Consider the following 24,358-nt stretch of genomic DNA (forward strand, 5'->3'; position numbering starts at 1 on the left):
TTCAATACCGCTTGCTCTAACAAAGATCGCGCCAACGTATTGTCACTTTTATAGCTCTTCATTCCAGCTTCATAAAGTTCTTCGAGGACAGTGACTTGTTCTGGGGTCTTTTTTACTAGCTTTCTCTTATTTTCAGCCATGTTCTACTGTTTTTTGAACTACGATGATAATTATCAAACATACACAGTTGGCTATTTCCAAAAAATATAAGATCAGTTGGGATGAATCGGAACAAAAACAGTTTTGACATAGCAGTCAGTTAACTCACCCCTACAAAATGTCGCGTGTATTTGATTTCGTTACTGCAAAGTATGTGGAGTATGTAAAGCACAATTTGTGGGTATTGTTACCCGAACTAGCAAAAATATGAGCGTCTGGAATATCTTACCAGAATTTTTTTTTTTTTGCTTTTCCCTCGACAAAATTTTCAGCCTGCGACATTTTGTCCGCACAAGTTTACATAATTGCATAAAGCCGGAAAGAAAAAAACTTTATTTTCATAAAATTCGACGAAATATGATGATTTATTATGAACTGTGAAATATAATTTCGCGAAAATTCATTCAACCGCGAATCGCGATTCTCTTTTTTGAAAATCTAGTTTTTTTACATTACCAGATTGACAGAAACTTCTGGTTACATCACAAACCCTTATACAAGCGCTAATTTTTATCTTATGCAATCAAGACTAGCACCTGCCGTAAAATGAAATTTTTCAGAAAAATGTCAGAACACACAGCTCAAATTGATCCGAAATTTATATTCACAGCACTGTTCCTTTCACTGGACTTGACATCGAAATAGACAAATAACTGCCGTTAAAAGAAATCATGTCGAAATTGACACTGTAGCTCGACCCGATCTCAGTGAGACATGTCAGAACACAGCACAAAGTGACCCGAATTTCTATTACGCAGCACTAGTCATCTCTCTGGGACTAATATCGGAAATGACAAATAACTACCGTTAAAAGAAATCATGTCGAAATTGACACTGTAGCTCGACCCGATCTCAGTGAGACATGTCAGAACACAGTACAAAGTGACCCGAATTTCTATTACACAGTTTTCTTAAAAACAAAAAAACAACAAGATAAGACCTACTTACTAATTTTAGCTTGTGTTAATTTAGCAAGACAAATTTACGCATTTTTTATAAGAACAATGAACTTGGAGAAAGTTTCTTACTTTTTTACAAACATTTTTTTTGATTATTTGTTTAACGTCCCTGGAAACAAATCCATGTAGATCCTGCAATGTTTTTAACTATTTCTTCGATAAATTTAGGCTACGCTAAATTAGTACACGTGGATGCCATGGGAACGAGAGAAAACGGGACGAGCATTAAAATGTATTCCAGCGACACAAATTACAAAGTAAACTTGCAATATATAAGACAAAGGAAGCATTAGTAACTTTTTTTTATGACATCACATAAATACCGCGTCCGTACAAAGTAGAAGTGGACATATCTAACCTACTTATTAATATCATTAAAAAATCTGTAAAATCTGTAACAGATAAATATTTGTTTTACATATTCTATAAATCTGTAACAAAATTTAACAGAGGCGCAAAATTTATATTCTATATATATCTTAAATGAGGTGATTACTTAGAAGAGCCAAAGCTTTCGAAACACAATTTCAAGCTGTGATAGTCAGATGGTTACAAGGAATTATATTGCTATCCATGTGTCACCAAGTAATAATAGCAAAAGAAAATATAATAAATCAATTCTGTAAAAACACTAACAAATATATATATCGAAATATGCAGTTACAGGTCATGGGTTTTCTTCATCAGATTCATCTGAAGATTGTCCATCGCAATAAACAGTCACATCAAAATCATCTTCGAGATTGTTGCTTTCGACATCCATAAATAGTTTCTGCATATTTTCTACTGTATTTCGTACATAATTTAGTTTTTCTATAACAAAGATTTTTTTTGGAGAATCGTTATTATAAATAGCAGTAGCCAATGAGGATTCCATTTCTCTATAGTAGTTTAATACGTGCTGCATTTCCGTACGAACAATTTGAAGCTCCTCGGTAGCACGACACTTGCGCAGGTAAAATTGTACGCACGTACTTTTTACTGATGCAGGAATGTTATGTGAAGTGTTATTAACCTAAAATAAAGTGTCCGTAACAAATTAAAGAACTCGTCATTTTTTTACCATGCATAATTTTTAGAGAATTACCTGATCAACCGTAGTAGTGTTTAAATATATCCTGGAATTGACGTCCAATGCATCTTTATACAACACATCTTCGTACACACCACATTCTCTGTTCGTCTGATTTAACGACTCAACTAAATTCTTTAGGTCATTGCAGATTTTATTGATTTGCACTGATAAACGATTGCATATCGAAGAACCATCTATCAAAGTTAAGTAAAATAAATCAACAAAGAATAAAAAAACAAAGATTGTACACATATTTCATCGGGCTGATATAAATTTATAGTTTACCTGCATATCGTTTCTTTAAAGTCAGTAACATTAACCTTTCAGTTGCACGAGTATGTAAAGTATCCAAAGTGGTTTTTACAGCATTCTGAACGAATTTGCGATGATGATACGTGTACTGATTTGAGGTTATACTCCAACGATCGTTTACATCGTGCTTTTTTTCGAAACTCGAAAGACCAGATTCCAACCTAAATAACAATAACAAAAAGCCATCTAAGAACGAAACAAAAAACTACCGGATGGTTAGTGTGTTGTGGCATAAACTAAATGTTCACATACCTGTTTAGTTTTATCCTATGTCTCGCAGTATCAGAAACACTACTACTTAACAGGAGTAATGTATTTTCGTTATTCAGCTCTTTAATTTTAGTATAATATTTGAATTCCCAACCAACCTCTAAAGATAACAATTTCACATTGTATAACAAATCAGTTAATCAAGTTCTTCCTTTAACAACAAATAAGTGTAAGTGTAACAAATAAGTACCTTGCTCTACAACACTTTTCCATTTAATTTTAGACTCTTCCTCCAACTTCCATGAGTGTATAACCTCGTCTGTGATATTATCTAAAAACGTTAAGTTTCAAGAACTCTCACATTCTTTCAGATTTGCCAACAAATAAAACCAAATGTATCCCATTAACAACTCTATTCTCACGAAACACGATTTTAAGAAAATATGTCACCTAGGTTTAAACACAAAGTTTGGATTTCTGCAGAACTAGTCTGATAGACAGCATTGGCTTTTTGATACCAGCCCACAAGTGTTTTCCCTAATGAACACAAGTAATTCAAAAATACAACAACTAAATGCTAAAACTTCTTGATCACTTACTTAAAATTTCACAGGTTTTGTATATACAATATTATAATTAAACAATATATAGATACATGCGTACCTAATATTTCTAACTTAGTCATTGTAAAATGATTTAAAGCATCACTCAAAAAGTCAACACGGTGAGCTGAAGTCATCTCTTTCGTGATTTTTGAAAACGATCTCAAATAGGACCAGAGTCTTTCCATCAGTTCCCCATCCATTAAACCAAAACCTTCCATTCTACGGATCGAATGTTGTACCTAACAATGAAAATGTGGAAAACGGTTACTATTACAAAGATTCTGTATGTCAGTTGTCAAAGTAATAATAACAATAACAACAATAACAACAACAACAAACACAACAATAATGAAAAAGAAACAAACCTGACAAGAACTTTTGTGCCCATATGCGTGAAATACTGGTATCCCTAATTTGAATTTGGGGTATTTACTTAACGTTCCTTTTTTCTAAAATATAGATCAATATATACTGTTCAACATATATGTTTCAAGCTAAACCAGAATGCATATAGAAAACGAATAACCTACAGTTAAATGTTTCTTCAACAGACAGGCAATATCATACATAATATGGACGTCAATATCTTTACCCAACACTTCAGCTAGGATTTTATTCATCATTAATACCGCATAACCAATTCTAATCATATGAAAAGAAAATATCATTGAATATTCTATAATAAACAACATCGCAGACTGAAAATTATTTTGTCCAAGAAATATTTTTGTGTATATAGTTTACATTAATAGAAAGTTTATGCAATATATAAAAAGACTACTAACCTCTCGCCATGTCGCATGTTAAGAAAGAGCTTTGGAATTTCATGCCGACAAGATACACCAAAAACACCTGTCACACTAAGCTTTGAACTTTTTCTTTTTGAACGGATACGGTTCCCTGCTTGAAAGTTATTACATTCCTAAAGTGATTTCAGACTTTATTACAACGAGGAAGTTTTGGATTAAATTAGGGTGATGAAGTGTATCTCACCTTATTTTCCACAGCTTTGTCATCATAGCTAGACATGAATGTGTCAACTTCGTCATCTTCAATAAAATGATTTTTGTCATTGTTTGGGGTATTCTTTGATTTTGATGCAGAGCTTTTTAAAACAAGTCCAAAATTAGCATCCATGCAATAGAAAACACTCCCAGCATCCTAAAAGCATTACAACAAAATTACCAGAGTATATAAAAAAGAAATACAAAAATATCCATAAATGACAAGCTGCCATACTATTGGACATGCTGGACATTGGTTGGGTTTTTTTCCTGTTAAGTCTGAAAACCATAGATCCCTCAACTGTCGCTGGAATTGACGGTATTGGTCAATGGAGTCTGTTTGCATAAAACGTGTTAATACGCGTTTCTAGAAAAAAATTATGAACTATATAATATAATTATAACAAGCCCATTGCTGCTAAATTAAACAATTTGGCTCTCTTCTGACAATAAATAGGCTTTCTTATTAAAAAAGGTTTTGTTGTTAGTCCTAACCTATAAATTCAAACCTTAAACTTACCAGAGTTTGGTTATGCATACCAGTTTTCCATGACATTCCATCAATAAATGAAGTGAAAGAAATTTTACCCTCCATTTGCAATGCAACGAATTGGTCCAGCAATTTTATTGAGATGGCAGTAGAAGGTTTAGTAGGTGTTGATGGCCATAAATCATACTTTAACAACTTCGAAAATTCAGATTCACATGTGCAGAACCAGACTTCACACTGATGGAGACAACCTATAAGTTCAGAATATAAGGGCTTATCCAACTGCTAACTGTACAAATAGAGCACTCACATCATAGTCACATGTATATATTACCTTTTTCTGAAACAATTGTTATTACTCGAAAATATTTGTTTGAACAGGAATAACAGTGAGCATCGTGTAATTCGTTGTGAAATGTATATGTCATCATGTCAAAGTTTGGCTATGAAAAAATAAAACATCACAAGTATATATATAATATATATAAATCAAATATATATATATATACATATAAACACGAACTTTAAGTTAAAACTTTAAGTAGCAAAAATGAATGTAATTTTTTCTTGAAAACAAAACATAAAAATAATATATATAATATATATATAAGTTTTTTTAGAGTGAATGCAGATTTTTTTCACAATGCCAAACCCTCCTGAAAGCGCCTGCACTTTTTACAATGTTTATTCTATTTATATGTAAAACTGTCACATCTTATTATCCAGGAGGTTAACATTACACACATAACATCAAGCGCATAGCTGATAAGCATGGCAAGTTTGGTAAGGACTAGTTACTAGCTAAATGGCGCAACTTGCTTCACTTGCAGGCTCTGTATAGCTTATATATATATACACACCTTTAAAGTAATTGCATTATGAAATGCAATGTTCTTATGGGAAACGTCTGCACAACCCTGGCAATATGTCGCAAGTGGACCACAGTCTTTGCACCAAACAAGCCCTTCCTCAAACGACGAATCACATACCGTACACTTTTGAAGAAGCAAAAGGTTGAATTTTTCAGCATAATTTTCACAAATGTTAGAAGTGACAGAACTCCAGGAATGTAATTCTTTCTCTTTGTTTCTTTCATAACCGCCACATCTTTTTTTTTTAACTATATCCCCACTCAACAAAAACTGTACATTATCATGTTCTTCAATATCAAATTGTTCGGTTTGCACTAAAGGGTCCTCAATAGCACTTGTATTATTTGTTTCTTCTATGGTAGTTATGCTTGCAGAGGAATTGCTTGTCACCGGCTGAAATGACTTGAAAACACTTCTTGTATAACCGTTTCTGAGAGTTGTGCGAATGATCCGTGACCCTTTCCTGTTAGACTTTGCAAAAGGCATAATATCTTACTGCTATAATAATTCAAGCAAAACATGGAGATGAGCTGATGAGCTAGATAGCTAGCTGCAACACTTGCCTTCCACACTGAACTGACTAAACATTGAACAGGGGTGGGGGCTAGCTGCTAAAAACAAACAGTACAGAGGTAGTCTAAAATTTGGCTGACAACCATTCAACATAACTACAACACTATTTGTAGTGCTGTTACAAGGAAAACACTCTCAGAACTGCTAGAAAAGTGATTTGTCTCAACATATTTTGTCCAGGATTGTGGTGGTCACGTTGGTTTGGCCATAGTGATGTTTGGCGAAGCAACGCAGCCAGCCAGAAAAATAAATGCACCACTATTCACCACAAAAAGTAATGCACCAACAACCAGCGTTCCATGCAAACGGCAAATATCGCTCTCCGCTATCGCTGGAGCAACAGCGCAGCAACGGAACGCGGGGTTTATCGTTCTCCTTTATACAGCGGAGCGGGATAACTATCATATACAGTTTACCGAATAGGGTGAAAATCTACACTACTTGCAGCGCTAACAATAATATTAGCACCTCTGAGCAAGTAAGTCCATTTCTTCAACTGCCCTTGACATCGACTGTACAATCTTCAATAGATAACGTTTTGGAGAGCGAAGAATTGTCAGGTGTCAACTCGTACTTCCGTCACTACTGCAATAGTTACCAAACTGCAACAGTTGAAAAAGAGGTCACAGAGCGCAGTTCAATTTTGGTTCTGCAATTAAAGCGCTTTACCTATAACAAAGGTCTTGTGTCTAAGGTGTGTTATCCTGTCACATCTTACCCGGGCACCGTTTCTATACCTATCACTGTAGACAGTGAAGCTCTTGTCGCAAGAACTACAACTTAAGGGCTGTAATTAACCACTCTGGAAATTTGAACAATGGCCATTACACTACTGTTGCTTATAACAACGTGCATCGCAAGCTGTTTCATTGCAACGACAGAGCAGTGGTCCCTTGCAAACAAAGCTTGCTTAATGGTGTACAACTTTACATCCTTTTCCTTGAAGAGCTTAGGAAAAATTGCAGTCAGCACCACAACTTCCAGCATATGTCAGCAAGGGGGTTTGACTATTCTTATTTTTATTATTATTATTATTATTATTATTTTGTAGTCTTGTCTTTGGAGAGTGACGACTCCACTTATTACCCCAGTCAAAAAGGAAAAAACAAGAAAATCAGAAAACAAAATAAAAATTATGTCAGCAAGGGAGTTTGACTGCACTGGTCTTATCTTTGGAGAGTGACGAATCCACTTCTTACCCTAGTCACACAAGATTGTACAGAGTAGGACAGATGAAAAGTTATGGATGAAAGAGGAATATGAGTCGATACCCTTGTACCCTTTACAGAAGTCCTGTTCTACTCTCTCTGTCTGTTTGTTTGTTCAATTTTTGTGCTAATTATCTCCTTGGAAAAAGGAAGAATTGTGTTCTATTATATGAGCATATTCTTTAGAGGAGCAAAACCTCTAGAATTTAAATTTTAAGACTTAACTGGTCGAGTTTATCATTGTGCGTGCACTTTGTAATTTTCATTCTGGCCTTTTCAGCGGCCACAGCGATATTTCATATGCGCTGTCATACACCTTTCGCTCTTCCACATTAGCCAAGCAGCACGCATCTCCACAAAAGTAGCCCTCGTACATGTACTCGCCACCATCGCTCATATTGGCAACCATGTTTTCCTTGACACGATAAAAGTCAGATTTCGTCGTACTCGCCTGTGTCACGTAGTTCTACGGAGCACCAGTAACATAGTACCATTTTAATTATATACAGTGGAACCTCTAATAACGGTCAACTCCATAAATCGGTCACCTCCTGATAAGCGGCCAGAAAAGAAAATCCCTGCCGAATTCATGGTCAACCTCTTATAAAAAAACCCTCCATACATCGGCCACCCGCAATCAACGGCCAAACGGCCACTTTCTATTGTCCCAATGTCTAATTTCACTTCTATTAACAGTCAAAAAAATCTTTATGCAAGCAAATGAAAGGAAAAATAAAAACAATTGTTTTTCTATTTACAATAGGTATATTTCTTAATAATATCTTATGTTTGAAATTTTCTACCGAGGTCAGTAGCATGTGAAAAGATCTTTTTCGTAACTTGCTCTAGCCACTTTAACGCTTTCACATGTCCCGTTACTTGATATGTTACGGGTATTTCAAGTCCTCAACCAGCCCTACGATTTACTTTCTTTCAGTACTGGTACATAATATCGTAAATCCAGGCAGTGAAAGGAAGTTTGAAAAAGCCTTGCTCAAACCCAGAGGAGCATGCCCTACCACATATGAATTACAAATGATGCAGTGACATCAGTAAGCACAGTCGATATACATTCCACGAACTGGAAGGAGAACCTGAGAGAAGCAGAATATTGTTGCGCGATCGAAGGTGATGACAAGATAGAAACACCAGGAGAATTCGAGGATGATTTTGATATTGAACAACCAGAGTTAAAAATAAAGTCAAGTCAAGCAGCCTCATCTATTGTAAATGATTTGAACAACTTTTGTGAAACATTAGGTGATGCTGACTTAGTAAGCGCTTTGAATCTTGTCACACTACAACTTGAAACATTTAGGCTAAAAAAAGTTTCACAAAAAAAAGTAACGGATTATTTCAGTAAAAATTTGTAACATGATTGTAGATTGTACTGATAAGATACATGTATTTACTTGTGTTTATTTTGATCATGAATCATTCTTTGAACCCCTCCCACCTCTCCCGACCAGACTTTTTGATAAAAAAGGATATTCATATAAAACCTCCATACATTGGTCACCTCTAATGCAACGGCCACTAAGCTGGGTTCCCCAGGTTGGCCGCTATTAAAGGTTCCACTGTCTACATATATTTCAACAAGGCCGTGTCTTGAATACATCGACCTAGCGTGTCTTTACTGCGCATGCGTTGATTTTTTATAAGTATTAGTATCACTAGGGAATTTCCCCCTGTATGCGCGTAGAATATCATGGGAAATTGCGCTAGAAAAATTTGGAGTCTTTTATTCTACAGATGACGTCATCACTTATTAGGGACTTTACCCTGCTACGCATGGCTATGGTATGGCATGGTAAGGACTTTCCCTACTAAGTCTTGGGTGATCGGGGATTTCTTGTGACGTCACTCTTGTACGCGCACGCGACTGCGCCAGAAGGAACATGTCTCTATCTCTCGCTGCCACCAGCATCAGCAAGAACAATGCAACACAAAAAAATACCATCTACATCATCATCTCTTGCTAAAGAAAGTAATGTATCCTCAGCATTCAACAAACTACTGAATGTTAAAACGTATCCCTTTCGATTCTTCTGATTAAAATCCATTTCAAAAGCAATACCATCTTGACATTTTTGCAGTCGAGTTGAAGCATTTCTCAATTGATATAAGTAGACTTTAGCGGTATAATAATGTGACAGGGGTAAACTTCAGAAAAGTCAGAAACTAAAACTGTATAAGTACAGATCTGTAATCAGCCAATGCATCGTGTAAAAGTTCACTAAAAAAATACACCATATAATATTGACTCAGCAAATCTTGTAAATACTTCTTGATGACCTACTTTGACTTGGACGTTCTCAGTCTGTCTCACCATCGTCAATTGTCGGCTCTCCGTAGTTTCAAACTTATTAGAAATATATAACAAATTCAAAGACAGAATCCAATTCTAAATGAAAGTAACCGACACACACAAAGCTAAAAAATTCAATTTGCACTGCAACACGTTAGAAAACGCTGTCGCAAACACTAACCTGTGTTTGTAACATTGGCATGTGAGTGCTGAGAGCTTCACCATCATCATCAGACTATTTAATAATGATGAAAAACAAATTCAAGGTTGGAATAATAATAAATGCTTAGCTTAAGAACATGGAAAGATAACTTCATATAACATTCAACGGTAATGCTAACTGAGACACAGCACTACATACCAATGGAAGGAACGTAGACCGTACATCTGCCTCTCCGGTTGGATAATGCTGAAGTGTAATCTATTCATGGCGGTGGTGTAGCACCGGGTCTGACACAGAACTTTCAAAGGAGAATGACCTATGTGTAGTAAATAAAAAAAAGATCTTTCTTAGTTTATTTGTATCCCAAAATACTCTTAAAAGCTTTTGTTTAGGCAGCGCCTTCACTCTTCTTGCTGTGCATTTCGCTCTCGTTCTCGCTCTAGCTTATTGTTCTATCAGTTGTGCGGGATAACGGTTACTCTACCATTATTGCACATGACGTAATGTTTTGATCCATACATAGCCATTTTTATGGGGTCACAGATTGCCGTATAAAGTAGATGCATTATATTTTCTTACTGATTGTCTGATTTAATTTTAGACTTAAAATTTTTTCGAGGTCAAAATTTGAAGTTGCTATATATAGGACTTGCCGCAAAACTGTTCTCTGAATTCTTCTATGCCAAGCTCTTCGAACGTTTTAATGTTTTTCTGCATATGTGGTTTCAGACTATGAAAAAAGAATTCTATATGTTATGACATTCCGTGTGTCTTTTCAACAATGACGTAAACAGAAAACATGTCGGCTAAGTAACGACAATTAACAAAATATGTATATAATACATACATGGTGCAACAAAATTCCGAAAATTATAAGAAGTTGGACCTGAAGCGGTCAGTCCTACTCAGGACACTCCACCAAGAATGCAACATATCATGGCCTGAATTTTGCTGGAGATATCCGGAACATCCGGAGAGAACAATATACCGCCATATCAAAGGCAAACCAATCGATCGAAGAAAGAAGAGCAAGGGTCGCCCAAGGAATGTCAGTGACCGAGATGAACGGTCAATAATTAGAACATTAAAGTTGTTACGATTGCGCCAGGCTTCCTTCAGTGCGAAGCACATACGTGAGGAAACGAAATTCGAATATTTAAAAATCAATGGCGTACGTAACAATCATTGACCTGAATCTGTGTCATTTTACTTTCGATGGAGTAGATTTCGCACACAGAACTAATTCATACACAGAGGCCAGAGCAGTGTTATCAATGGCCTGGAAAAAGCCTGGCGAAGACCTCAAAATTGCAGCTAAGGCTTGTGACTGGAGAAAGTTTCGATCAGTTTGTTAAGGACAAATTTCCTGGTAAGTATATAATAATGTTTGCTTTATTGTGTGTTTACATAAGCTTTTGTTTTCCATTTTTAGCTTAAGTCTTTTAAATACATTTTAGATGTATTTCCCAAGTGTGGTTGCAAGCAGCAAGTGTTTGGCTGCAAGACGAGGACCCCAGACACAATGGGAGAAATTGGCTGTATAATGCATGGTATACTGGCACGCTTCCCCGATTTGAACCCAATTGAAAATACATTCCACATCGTACGTAGAAAGTTGAAAGAAGATGCGCTAAAAAAACATATCACAAAGTAAAGCTTCGTGGAATTCGTAGAGCGGGAAAAAAAGGCCATCACTGAGTTTCCTATAAACATCATTGATAGAACTATCAGCAGCATGAATACCAGAATTATTACGTGATCAAGCAGAAAGGCTAAAGAACAAAGTGGTGATGTATTTTGTTTTTACACTTAGTTGTAAAGTTTATGCTTGTTTATTATTATATGTACACACGACACGGATAGGACACATTCACCTACGAAAGAGGAAAAACGACACGACACACACGACACGGTTATTTTATATAAATATAATACTATATATTATTTTATAAAAAGCAGTGTGTCGTGTATGTCATGTTGTAGTTAGGGGTAAACCTAGCTTCGCACTGTGTTTCTAGCCTGTGTCGTATCTGTGTCCTGTTTGTGTCGGGTGTTTGTACAGTGACACGAAGTTTCCAGGAAATTTGAACACATGTAAGTTGTTTCTAATGTGACCCTCAGTGGTAATAAGTCACTGACTATTTTTAAATTTGACTGAGCTAGTCATAAGTCATTGACTATCTTTGAATTTGACTGAGGTAGTCATTTTGGATGATTTTGCATAACTGAAATTGCTTTTAAATCAACATAAAGCCTGAAATGTCTATTTGTTTACATTTTTGAACCGAGGTGAGGCTGCTACAAATCAGAAACGACACCAAAATGGGGCTGCCTACGCTTTAATTTGAAATCTGATGCCACACGTATGTTTTTTTTATATATAAATGTCTGTGTTGGTGGGGCACTCGTTCAATAAAAAAGGGTTTCTTTGGTGAGTCTTTGTTTTTAGCTTTGAACAAAACTTCACAAAATTTCATAGAATATGAACATAATTCAGCTAAGCTCTCCTTCCCCTCGGTAACAAAGTTGATTGGTGCATGCTTCCTATCAACATTATGAATAGAGAAAGGGGAATGTTTTAAGGGTAGAAGCACTAGTAAAAAACATGTAATGGACAAAGTCCACTAAAACAGTCAATCTTCAGACACACCGGCCGTAACCATTTTTGCAAAACACTTGGTGCACGGCTCCATATGTTCTGGGTTTTCAAATGGGCGGGTGAAACGTAGTGTAAACCAGCGGGAGGACGTCATGTCTGTTTCCGCTCATCACGCATATTATATTTACCAATGTATTTAATCTGACCTTTGCTGGTAGCGAAAAAGGGAATTTTGTTATTGCGGTCTATTGTTAGCTCGGTGGAGTAAATATTCTCGGGTCGTGGCAGGTAAACAGTTTGGCCTTCGAAAAGCAGAAGAAAGTCACTCCATGTGATCATTTCTGCACTCATCAAGGTCGATCCAACAGTATTTCCCATTAGCTGAATTTACAAATGCGTTGAATAAAATTTCAAGGAGACCCAATAGGAAGGATTTCCCACAATTTGTAGAACAAACAAGCAGGACATTGAAATTTTTCTGTTTGCATTTTCGCAGTGCTTGTCTGATAACCCCATTAAAAAAGAAAACGCTGATGTGGTTTTTGCCCAGAATTTAGTGTGCTTTATCATACCATTTGCCACCACAACCTTCAATACATGACCCATTTACGTAATTTTTGCTTATGCTTTATAGCATACGTCACACGAAATATTACCTAGTTGCTATCATTGCTTGCGACAACACAACACAATTTAAGCGTGGGGTTTGATATATGTGTTTCTGCCACCCCACTTTTAATGTCACAAAGGTTTTAGAGGGTATTATTTAAACTTTGTTATTTTAAGACTTCTACTCTTCCGAAAATTCCCGAAAAATAGTCAAATAGCCGAAATTGACCCTAACGACTTTTAATCAAGCTTTTTTGTAATTTGTTTACATCATGCGACAGCCGTTATCCAGTGTAATAGCACTAAAAAAAATGTGATCTTCTGACCTTCTTGCTAAAACAATCCTGATTTATTCAAACGGTATACCAAAAAATAGACGTTAGATGAAAAATGATTCTCAACCTGGTGTCCACTGCCAATGACGTTAACATAAATGGCGATATAAGAATCTACTCACCAACAAGTTAGTCGCAAATACAGCATCGAAAAAATGTGAATAATTATGAAACTACGCTTTTTTATAAGCAATTTAACTTTTGGTCTTTTAAAAAAGTACCTTAAAGTTGATAAAAAAGTTTGCTAAAAGAAAATCAAACGGTTTGGAAGATTATTAAAAATCGAACTTTCTTATCATAAAAAAATTAACAAATTTTTACCGTTACGAATAATCTTATTGCAAACTTTTAAAAACATTGTGCTGTTCTTTTAGCACTTGGCTGAGGCTCTATGTAAAAAGTTGGATCCTGAAGACCCTTTTTTGATCTTGATTGAATATATGTACACTATATGCTTCTAGCTCTTTTTTTATTTAGTTAAAATTCGTTTAAAAGACTTCCCATGCATTTTTTTGGCTGAAAAAATCTTGTCGTAAAGTTTTTCCGCTGACATTAAAAATTGCGTCTGAAAGTTTTTTTGCCGAAACATTTTCCTCCGAAAATTTTAGTTCTTAATGTAACCCACCTAACATTATACAAAGGTAAGTTTAAGAAATCTTAACCTAATCTCCCGCATATTACGTAATCAGAAGGTAAATAAAGCGAAATTCACAATACTTTTGGCCTCTCAACTTCTGTGAACATATTCAATGTGACGCTGACACCTACTAAACAGTCCTCTTTGCCAAGTACCTCACAAGGTATACTCTGCAAATTGTTACTCCTTGACAAAGTACAATACAAAATATGAAGCAGTCAAACCCATGAAAAGTGGAATAAATACATTTTACTGATTGGGGGTTTGTGCTATTGTTGTTGCATCTACCCCGTTGTGTCAAGTGTGAAAATAGTGGGCGTGCGTGTTTATTTATGTGTGTGTGTGTGTATGCGAATTCTTAAGCGAATAGTGTTTTAAGAAAACAAGGAACCAAAAACTGTTCAAACGATTTGACTGTATTTTGACCAATCGGAGAGTAAAAGTATTTGTTGTGTATATAGATATAGCAAATCAACTATTTACAGGTTTGACTGAATAACGCAGTATATGTTTGATTAATCTAATAAACACTAGTGAGCAGTAGACATAGCGGCTTCATTGCTAGAAAAGACAACTCATCATTTGTTCTCAATGATCAAATACGTTGTTGGTTCTTAAATACGTCGTTGATTCTCGATGATCAAATATTTCGTTGGTTCGTGAAGATCAACTGCGTCGTTGGTTCTCGAAGATCGAAAACGTCGTTGGTTCGTGAAGATCAACTGCGTCGTTGGTTCTCGATGATCTAATACATCGTTGGTTCTCGATGATCAAATACGTCGTTGGTTCTCGATGATCAAATACGTCGTTGGTTCTCGATGATCAAATACATCGTTGGTTCTCGATGATCAAATACATCGTTGGTTCTCGATGATCTAATCCATCGTTGGTTCTCGATGATCAAATACGTCGTTGGTTCTCGATGATCAAATACGTCGTTGGTTCTCGATGATCTAATACATCGTTGGTTCTCGATGATCAAATACGTCGTTGGTTCTCGATGATCAAATACATCGTTGGTTCTCGATGATCAAATACGTCGTTGGTTCTCGATGCTCAAATACGTCGTTGGTTCTCGATGATCAAATACGTCGTTGGTTCTCGATGATCAAATACATCGTTGGTTCTCGATGATCAAGTACGTCGTTGGTTCTCGAAAAACAAAGGCGTCGTTGGTTTTCGATGATCAAATACATCGTTGGTTCTCGATGATCAAATATGTCGTTGGTTCGTGATAATCAAATACGTCGTTGGTTCTCGATGATCAAATACGTCGTTGGTTCTCGATGATCTAATCCATCGTTGGTTCTCGATGATCAAATACGTCGTTGGTTCTCGATGATCAAATACATCGTTGGTTCTCGATGATCAAATACGTCGTTGGTTCTCGATGATCAAATACATCGTTGGTTCTTGATGATCAAATACGTCGTTGGTTCTCGATGATCAAATACATCGTTGGTTCTCGATGATCAAATACGTCGTTGGTTCCCGAAAAACAAAGGCGTCGTTGGTTTTCGATGATCAAATACATCGTTGGTTCTCGATGATCAAATACGTCGTTGGTTCTCGATGATCAAATACATCGTTGGTACTCGATGATCAAATACGTCGTTGGTTCTCGAAAAACAAAGGCGTCGTTGGTTCTCGATGATCAAATACATCGTTGGTTCTCGATGATCAAATACATCGTTGGTTCTCGATGATCTAATCCATCGTTGGTTCTCGATGATCAAATACGTCGTTGGTTCTCGATGATCAAATACGTCGTTGGTTCTCGATGATCTAATACATCGTTGGTTCTCGATGATCAAATACATCGTTGGTTCTCGATGATCTAATCCATCGTTGGTTCTCGATGATCAAATACGTCGTTGGTTCTCGATGATCAAATACATCGTTGGTTCTCGATGATCAAATACGTCGTTGGTTCTCGATGATCTAATACATCGTTGGTTCTCGATGATCAAATACGTCGTTGGTTCTCGATGATCAAATACATCGTTGGTTCTCGATGATCAAATACGTCGTTGGTTCTCGAAAAACAAAGGCGTCGTTGGTTCTCGATGATCAAATACATCGTTGGTTCTCGATGATCAAATACGTCGTTGGTTCTCGATGATCTAATACATCGTTGGTTCTCGATGATCAAATACGTCGTTGGTTCTCGATGATCAAATACATCGTTGGTTCTCGATGATCAAATACGTCGTTGGTTCTCGATGCTCAAATACGTCGTTGGTTCTCGATGATCAAATACGTCGTTGGTTCTCGATGATCAAATACATCGTTGGTTCTCGATGATCTAATCCATCGTTGGTTCTCGATGATCAAATACGTCGTTGGTTCTCGATGATCAAATACATCGTTGGTTCTCGATGATCAAATACGTCGTTGGTTCTCGATGCTCAAATACGTCGTTGGTTCTCGATGATCAAATACGTCGTTGGTTCTCGATGATCTAATCCATCGTTGGTTCTCGATGATCAAATACGTCGTTGGTTCTCGATGATCAAATACATCGTTGGTTCTCGATGATCAAATACGTCGTTGGTTCTCGATGATCTAATACATCGTTGGTTCTCGATGATCAAATACGTCGTTGGTTCTCGATGATCAAATACATCGTTGGTTCTCGATGATCAAATACATCGTTGGTTCTCGATGATCAAATACGTCGTTGGTTCTCGATGATCTAATACATCGTTGGTTCTCGATGATCAAATACGTCGTTGGTTCTCGATGATCAAATACATCGTTGGTTCTCGATGATCAAATACGTCGTTGGTTCTCGAAAAACAAAGGCGTCGTTGGTTCTCGATGATCAAATACATCGTTGGTTCTCGATGATCAAATACGTCGTTGGTTCTCGATGATCTAATACATCGTTGGTTCTCGATGATCAAATACGTCGTTGGTTCTCGATGATCAAATACATCGTTGGTTCTCGATGATCAAATACGTCGTTGGTTCTCGATGCTCAAATACGTCGTTGGTTCTCGATGATCAAATACGTCGTTGGTTCTCGATGATCAAATACATCGTTGGTTCTCGATGATCTAATCCATCGTTGGTTCTCGATGATCAAATACGTCGTTGGTTCTCGATGATCAAATACATCGTTGGTTCTCGATGATCAAATACGTCGTTGGTTCTCGATGCTCAAATACGTCGTTGGTTCTCGATGATCAAATACGTCGTTGGTTCTCGATGATCTAATCCATCGTTGGTTCTCGATGATCAAATACGTCGTTGGTTCTCGATGATCAAATACATCGTTGGTTCTCGATGATCAAATACGTCGTTGGTTCTCGATGATCTAATACATCGTTGGTTCTCGATGATCAAATACGTCGTTGGTTCTCGATGATCAAATACATCGTTGGTTCTCGATGATCAAATACGTCGTTGGTTCTCGAAAAACAAAGGCGTCGTTGGTTCTCGATGATCAAATACATCGTTGGTTCTCGATGATCAAATACGTCGTTGGTTCTCGATGATCTAATACATCGTTGGTTCTCGATGATCAAATACGTCGTTGGTTCTCGATGATCAAATACATCGTTGGTTCTCGAAAAACAAAGGCGTCGTTGGTTCTCGATGATCAAATACATCGTTGGTTCTCGATGATCAAATACATCGTTGGTTCTCGATGATCTAATCCATCGTTGGTTCTCGATGATCAAATACGTCGTTGGTTCTCGATGATCAAATACGTCGTTGGTTCTCGATGATCTAATACATCGTTGGTTCTCGATGATCAAATACATCGTTGGTTCTCGATGATCTAATCCATCGTTGGTTCTCGATGATCAAATACGTCGTTGGTTCTCGATGATCAAATACATCGTTGGTTCTCGATGATCAAATACGTCGTTGGTTCTCGATGATCTAATACATCGTTGGTTCTCGATGATCAAATACGTCGTTGGTTCTCGATGATCAAATACATCGTTGGTTCTCGATGATCAAATACGTCGTTGGTTCTCGAAAAACAAAGGCGTCGTTGGTTCTCGATGATCAAATACATCGTTGGTTCTCGATGATCAAATACGTCGTTGGTTCTCGATGATCTAATACATCGTTGGTTCTCGATGATCAAATACGTCGTTGGTTCTCGATGATCAAATACATCGTTGGTTCTCGATGATCAAATACGTCGTTGGTTCTCGATGCTCAAATACGTCGTTGGTTCTCGATGATCAAATACGTCGTTGGTTCTCGATGATCAAATACATCGTTGGTTCTCGATGATCAAGTACGTCGTTGGTTCTCGAAAAACAAAGGCGTCGTTGGTTTTCGATGATCAAATACATCGTTGGTTCTCGATGATCAAATACGTCGTTGGTTCTCGAAAAACAAAGGCGTCGTTGGTTCTCGATGATCAAATACATCGTTGGTTCTCGATGATCAAATACATCGTTGGTTCCCGAAAAACAAAGGCGTCGTTGGTTTTCGATGATCAAATACATCGTTGGTTCTCGATGATCAAATACGTCGTTGGTTCTCGATGATCAAATACATCGTTGGTACTCGATGATCAAATACGTCGTTGGTTCTCGAAAAACAAAGGCGTCGTTGGTTCTCGATGATCAAATACATCGTTGGTTCTCGATGATCAAATACATCGTTGGTTCGTGATGATCTACGTCGTTGGTTCTCGATGATCTAATAATACATCGTTGGTTCTCGATGATCAAATACGTCGTTGGTTCTCGATGATCAAATACGTCGTTGATACTCGTTTACTTGATAAGCAAATACGTCACTTCCTCTCGATAACTAATCGGAGAAAATTTAATTTCTGCATTAAAAAAACATAAAAAAGTCAGCACAAGATAGTTCAAGTATTGGCGCTATATGGTTACAAAAGTCATGCATCTAAAAGAAAACAAAATTTCTGTACACGAATATAAAACACACTTTCTTACACATGTTTTCCATGTTTTAACCTACATTTTTCCATGTTAGAAAAAAGATATGCAATTTTAGTCGTCCTTTTTAGACGGCTGTTATAAAATGAAAATTCCAGGCTATTTCAGGCTTTTTTTAAAAATTCAGGTTTTCAACAAAAAATAAATATCCTTTTCTAAAAGCCCTAAAATTCCAACGCCACACCTTTGCGCAGGTACTAGAGAAATTGTTTGAGCATTGTTTTCTGGAAGCTGGAAATTCGGTCGATACTGCATGTTTGCCTTTTTTAAAAACCGTTTCATGTCTAACTACACATTCTTGCTTTTTTAATTTCGAAAATTCAATAGTTATCGACGAATGATTTATCAAAAGAGGTCTATTCGTTGATTCATGTGGTACTACAAAATGCACCTTTACTTGTAAAGGAATATTTTTTTTTTTGAGAAATGTTGTACGAATTGTTGAAATGGAAAAGAGTAATGAAATGAGGTTTTTTTTATTAAAAACAAAAATGATGGAGTTCCAGTTTTTGGTCCAAGAATATCTCTTCTTTCTTACTCGTTGAAAATTTATCAATGCTTTATGTTTTAAAGGTTTCTTTAAAAAAGAAGCATATTAACGAAATATTTTGAATATACTGAACATGTGTCAAAAGAGTCTACCATCATTACATTTAACTAAATCTTTTTGTCGCTAGATTAGGAAAAATTCAATAATAAGATGGCTAGAAGTTTTAATCTTAAAAATGGGATAGGTAGATGTCTGTCACATGGGATACGGCACGAAATCCGCACAAACACAGAGACTCGTAACCACGTAAATCATAAATTTTGTTCTGTACAAGTTGCTTCTGTTAAAAGTAAGAAGGAAACCAAAAAAAAGTGATACAGACATTTTTGAACCCAATGAGACTGACAATAAATCTTCTGGACGAATTTAGCATTAACATTTTCTAATCCATACCAACATGTGGATGGATCCCTTATATATTATTTGGCAATATATCCTATTCAACGCGTTTCGGTTACTTCAACAATAAGGTTAATTTGAAAGGCTAAGGTATGCGACAAAAAAAGGATTTAAGCCCTAACATTTAGTATAATTTGAAAAACGTAAGATTTTTAGGTTCTTAGGAACGTATGAAGAGATAAGGGATAAGGGATAATTGATTGAATTGACAGAAATAGTAACATTTCCACTTTCTTACTGCAAAATGCGATAAATGACTTTTGTTTGATGGACAGGAAAATGTGAAAAAAGTTTGAATGTTAACAAAAATTAGCATGTGTATCGCAGCGCAAATATTTTGCAGCTAAAGAGAAGCACCGTAACTTATTCAACAAATTACACATTAATGTTATATAAATTACGATAATTTGTTATAAAGATGTCAAAGGAGAAAGTCAACGGTTCTTTTTTATACGTGCGTGTGTCTCGTTCCTTGCGGTACCAATATACGTGACAAACGTATACGGGTATTATAATATAGGCTAGGGCAACACCGTGGAAAAGTCCACAGGGTTGCCTTCCTTTATATATCGAAGTTCGTGTTCCCGTAACAGGACGCGTCTTTCGCAGACGGACAGACAGACGACGGCTATTATTAAAGAGACTAGTCGTTAGCCCGTCCATTAAATTTACCCATCGCAACAAATTGGATAAAAATATATCGCATTTGATATTCGTGTTTTTGTAGCACATCTTTCTAAATCAGCAGGGGGATGACGCTCAAGGACAGACAAAATACGGCTATTATTAAAGAGACCTTTCGTACCACCAATCACTTCGCTTCACTATTCAAGTAATTTACACAACAACGCGACAGTTCACCACCTGCATAAAGAATAAGAAATTTATCAATGTTGTTTCGCAAATCAACGCTAGCCAGAGGACCCGGTTGCACAAATACAAAAAAGGCGGAAAGTTTAAAGAAATTAAAAATTCAATAAACATAAACATAGGTAAACACACTCAAGATTTAAATAAAGGAAAAAAAACGTCCAACAAATATGTCAATGCAAATATAAATAAGATTTAACTGGAAGTTGAAAAAGTTACATCGTCATATTTGGGGAAGACTGGCCAGGGACTGTTACTGCAACCAACATGTGACTAAAACCGCGGTTTTCAAAGAAACTTGGGCTACTCGAATCGAATTCGGCTAAAACACAAGTAATCTGACAAGAGTTATACTAAGTCGATAAGTCGGTAAATTTGACAGGAATTTGACAGGAACTTGAATAAGGAACCAGCATAGTGAACGTCAATGGGGTTAAGAACCACATTACCTCAAAAACACTTCGAAAGGATGCTGAGTTTTATGATTTTCATTTTGCAATTATACACCGAACAATAAAAATTCTATTCATTTTTTATTAATTTCTTTGAAATAAAACAGAAAGTCAGCAAAAAGCGACAATTGTTATTAATATTCTTACACACTTGACTTGTTTTTGTTAGAAAAGAAAATGTTACGAAGAAATACATCGACAACATGTTTCTTCCTTTAACCAGCGTAAATTAAATCAACGTTACGAATTTTTTTTAACATAATATTTTTGAACCTATTCTGGTCACGTGTTTATAAATTTTGATTTTTTTTTTGCACAGATAGAGAAAGTGAAAAATTGGCAACATCGTCTCTAAGATTTCTTTAAGCTTAGTATTAGCGTTATTGTGAATAACTTACACGGAGCCTGGGGACAAATTTTAATTTGGTAATGATTTCAGTTAGTTCTTCATAGACATAGTTTCAGGAAGTCATAATTAATAATTTAAAATTTTAAAAGAAAACAATGAATTACAATTCAACATTCAAGTCATTCTATTTCTTTCCATTTATTATTATTTAATTTTCAAATTGAATTTCATGTTCCGTCGTTTGAATATTTTAAAATCTAGATCTTTGCAATTAAATTCTCGCAAATTAGCAGATTTTTGTCATTTTTGCCGAAATAAGAACCATGAAAAGTTTCGTCTTCTTCAAAATGAACTTCAACATACTTCTCTGGTTGACTCCTTTGCTTTCATTCTGATATTGGACAATCTTTTTATATTGTAACGCCAAGGATTTCTTATCTCAAGAGACATTTATACGCTTTACAACTCTTCTTTCTTTTCTTCGTTAGGCTCGCTAGCTTACAATTATTTCATACTATGCGAAAGAACAAAAGAGAAGCCGCATGATTTGGATTATCTCGGGTTATCAACTCAAAGCATCGGAAGTAGTAAACAAAATATTGGAACTTGGTAACAAATAATTAAAATATTAACTTACTATCCTTTTTGTTCATTTAGCAAAATGTTGTTGAAAACAGAGCAGTTACTTGGCTAATTTTGGCCTAAACTGATATATATAGGTTACAAAACCCAATGCAATATTCGCCATGTTCGTTTTGTTCTTTTAAACACTGCCAAATTTTGTTTACTACAAAGCAATCTTAACTCTTAGACCAAGTTTGGGGTAAAATAGCATTTACTCTGACCATGATACTTCTCATAGTCTTATCAATCAAATCAAAAATTTGCTACAGAATTTGCTGAAGTTTGAGATACCCTCATCAGCCAATTTCATCTGTTCTTCTGACCCTCATGTTTTTCTTATAGCATCAGGGGGCATAAAGCGCCCACGGCCTCTTTGACTGAGCATAACTTCGAAAATTTTGTGACTTTACTTAACTTTTATTAGGTTTTGTAATGAAAAAAACCTTCTTCTTTGAAAATTTTTATACTTTGCGGGGTAAGTATTCCATTTCTTGGCATAGGGGTCCCAGAAAAAATTACAGATCAGACTTGATATACAGGTATACCAATTTTTTTTTTTTTGGGGGGGGGGGCTTTGACGGGCCATTGCTGACGTCAGCTAAATTTCGAAGCCCTTATATCTCCTTAGGCGTTTGTCGAAAACGTATGTATGATCCTGTACATTACTTTGATCAGCTTTTCAACCTCCACACATTACAGGCAACAGATAAAATAAATTTCGCCTATGTCGTCAGCAAAACATCTAAAACAACCTATTTTACCATTGGTCTTTTGTCTAAGTGGATGTTTCCATGGGCCTTATCGATAGTGTGTAATAAACTTATACGTTGCTATGCAAAATTTCGAAGGATCTAGCTAGCTAGCTAGTTCAAAAGGTTTGAAGTTTATTTATTGGACAGTTCAAGTTAAAAGCGAGGTAAGTAAGTAAATAGAGGAAAGATGACCTTTCTCTTTCTATAACTATGTTAAATTACTGCTAGAGACACGTATACCATTGATTGCCTGCAACACAAGCAGGTTAGCGGTAAGTAGATGGCACCAAATGGACTACATGCGCGGAGTGGAAACTCGAACCTGAAACCGCATGGTTACAAGCCGAATGCGCTGCCACTGCACCATCTTCGCTGAGGAAGTACTTATATCGAATAAACATAGATATCCAATATATGGAGGAAGCTTTTCTGTTATTTTCAGTTATGCTAATATTTAGCATGATTTAAGTTGTTGTATTTTGTCCTCAGTGATCACACACTTTTCCGCCGCCATTAGATTGATTTTCGTATAAGTCACTAACGTTGAAGACTAACAGCCGTTTAGTAGCTCCTTTAAGGAGTAGTTGTGAATAATGCTCTAGTACCTGGCAGATGTTCTCTCTATAACTGACATTTTTATTGGCTTATAGCGATCACGTGTGCGGGCGTTATTTTTCCCTATCTACTAGCTAAATTGTACACACAAAAAGTAAACAAACTTTCGTGAAATTTGAAGGCTGTTAAACTTCCAAATAAGATCCAAGTTTCGAACTAACTAATTAATTTAAGCTTTTGGCAGTACGATCAATTTATACTGAACCAACAGTCGTCTCTGAAAACGAAGTATGCTACGAAGTATGGAAGCAATACCTTCAATAAGTTTGTACAAGCAACATTATGGCTCAATTTAGAAACTCAACGTTTCCAGATTTATCACATGTTGAGTTCTTTGAACATGGATAATCAAAGTTATATTCACTGTTCTGCTCGGATAATTAATGCGGATAATGTTTTCTATCATTTGTTATCACTCATGGCCATGCAAGTAGCCCTTGTGGCTAAGTTGTTATTGTTCTCAAATAAAAACGAAATTTCGTGGGATCTAAATTTTGGGATTCGCAAGGTTTATTTAATAACTTTTCACCAAATTTAATTCCCGCAAAACGAATAATTTTGGTCATCCTCAGAAATTAATTACCGCGAAAAAAAAAATGAGCCAACCACCCATCCGCAAAATCTACTTCCTTTAAATTTAGTTACTTCAAAGTATATTATGTTCAAATGTTCTCACAAGAGGAGTTTATATTACA

The 24,358-nt window shown here is 36.1% G+C and overlaps 1 protein-coding gene across 1 annotated transcript; it reads right to left on the bottom strand.

Annotated features, from left to right (window-relative positions):
- Positions 1-1,338: 1,338 nt before the first annotated feature.
- LOC130625750 (uncharacterized) lies at positions 1,339-6,580 on the bottom strand. Its single transcript, XM_057440852.1, has 15 exons — positions 5,675-6,580; positions 5,149-5,257; positions 4,845-5,065; positions 4,560-4,691; positions 4,314-4,481; positions 4,106-4,242; positions 3,851-3,962; positions 3,686-3,769; positions 3,379-3,559; positions 3,166-3,252; positions 2,966-3,046; positions 2,758-2,875; positions 2,479-2,666; positions 2,206-2,387; positions 1,339-2,133 (listed from the first exon to the last, which is right to left on the bottom strand). Exons 1-15 carry the CDS (start codon positions 6,170-6,172, stop codon positions 1,786-1,788), a joined length of 2,646 nt encoding a protein of 881 aa, XP_057296835.1. The 5' UTR covers positions 6,173-6,580; the 3' UTR covers positions 1,339-1,785.
- Positions 6,581-24,358: the final 17,778 nt, after the last annotated feature.

Source organism: Hydractinia symbiolongicarpus, chromosome 14 (genome assembly GCF_029227915.1).
Source record: "Hydractinia symbiolongicarpus strain clone_291-10 chromosome 14, HSymV2.1, whole genome shotgun sequence".
NCBI classification, from domain to species: Eukaryota; Metazoa; Cnidaria; class Hydrozoa; order Anthoathecata; family Hydractiniidae; genus Hydractinia; species Hydractinia symbiolongicarpus.

Excerpts from the sequence above, each read along its gene's own strand:
- LOC130625750 (XM_057440852.1), bottom strand. The coding sequence starts at position 6,172 with ATGCCTTTTGCAAAGTCTAACAGGAAAGGGTCACGGATCATTCGCACA. Across the intron at positions 5,066-5,148 it reads AACAATTGTTTCAGAAAAAG|GTTGTCTCCATCAGTGTGAA; the intron begins GTAATATATACA and ends CTGAACTTATAG. Across the intron at positions 3,253-3,378 it reads GACTAAGTTAGAAATATTAG|GGAAAACACTTGTGGGCTGG; the intron begins GTACGCATGTAT and ends TGTGTTCATTAG.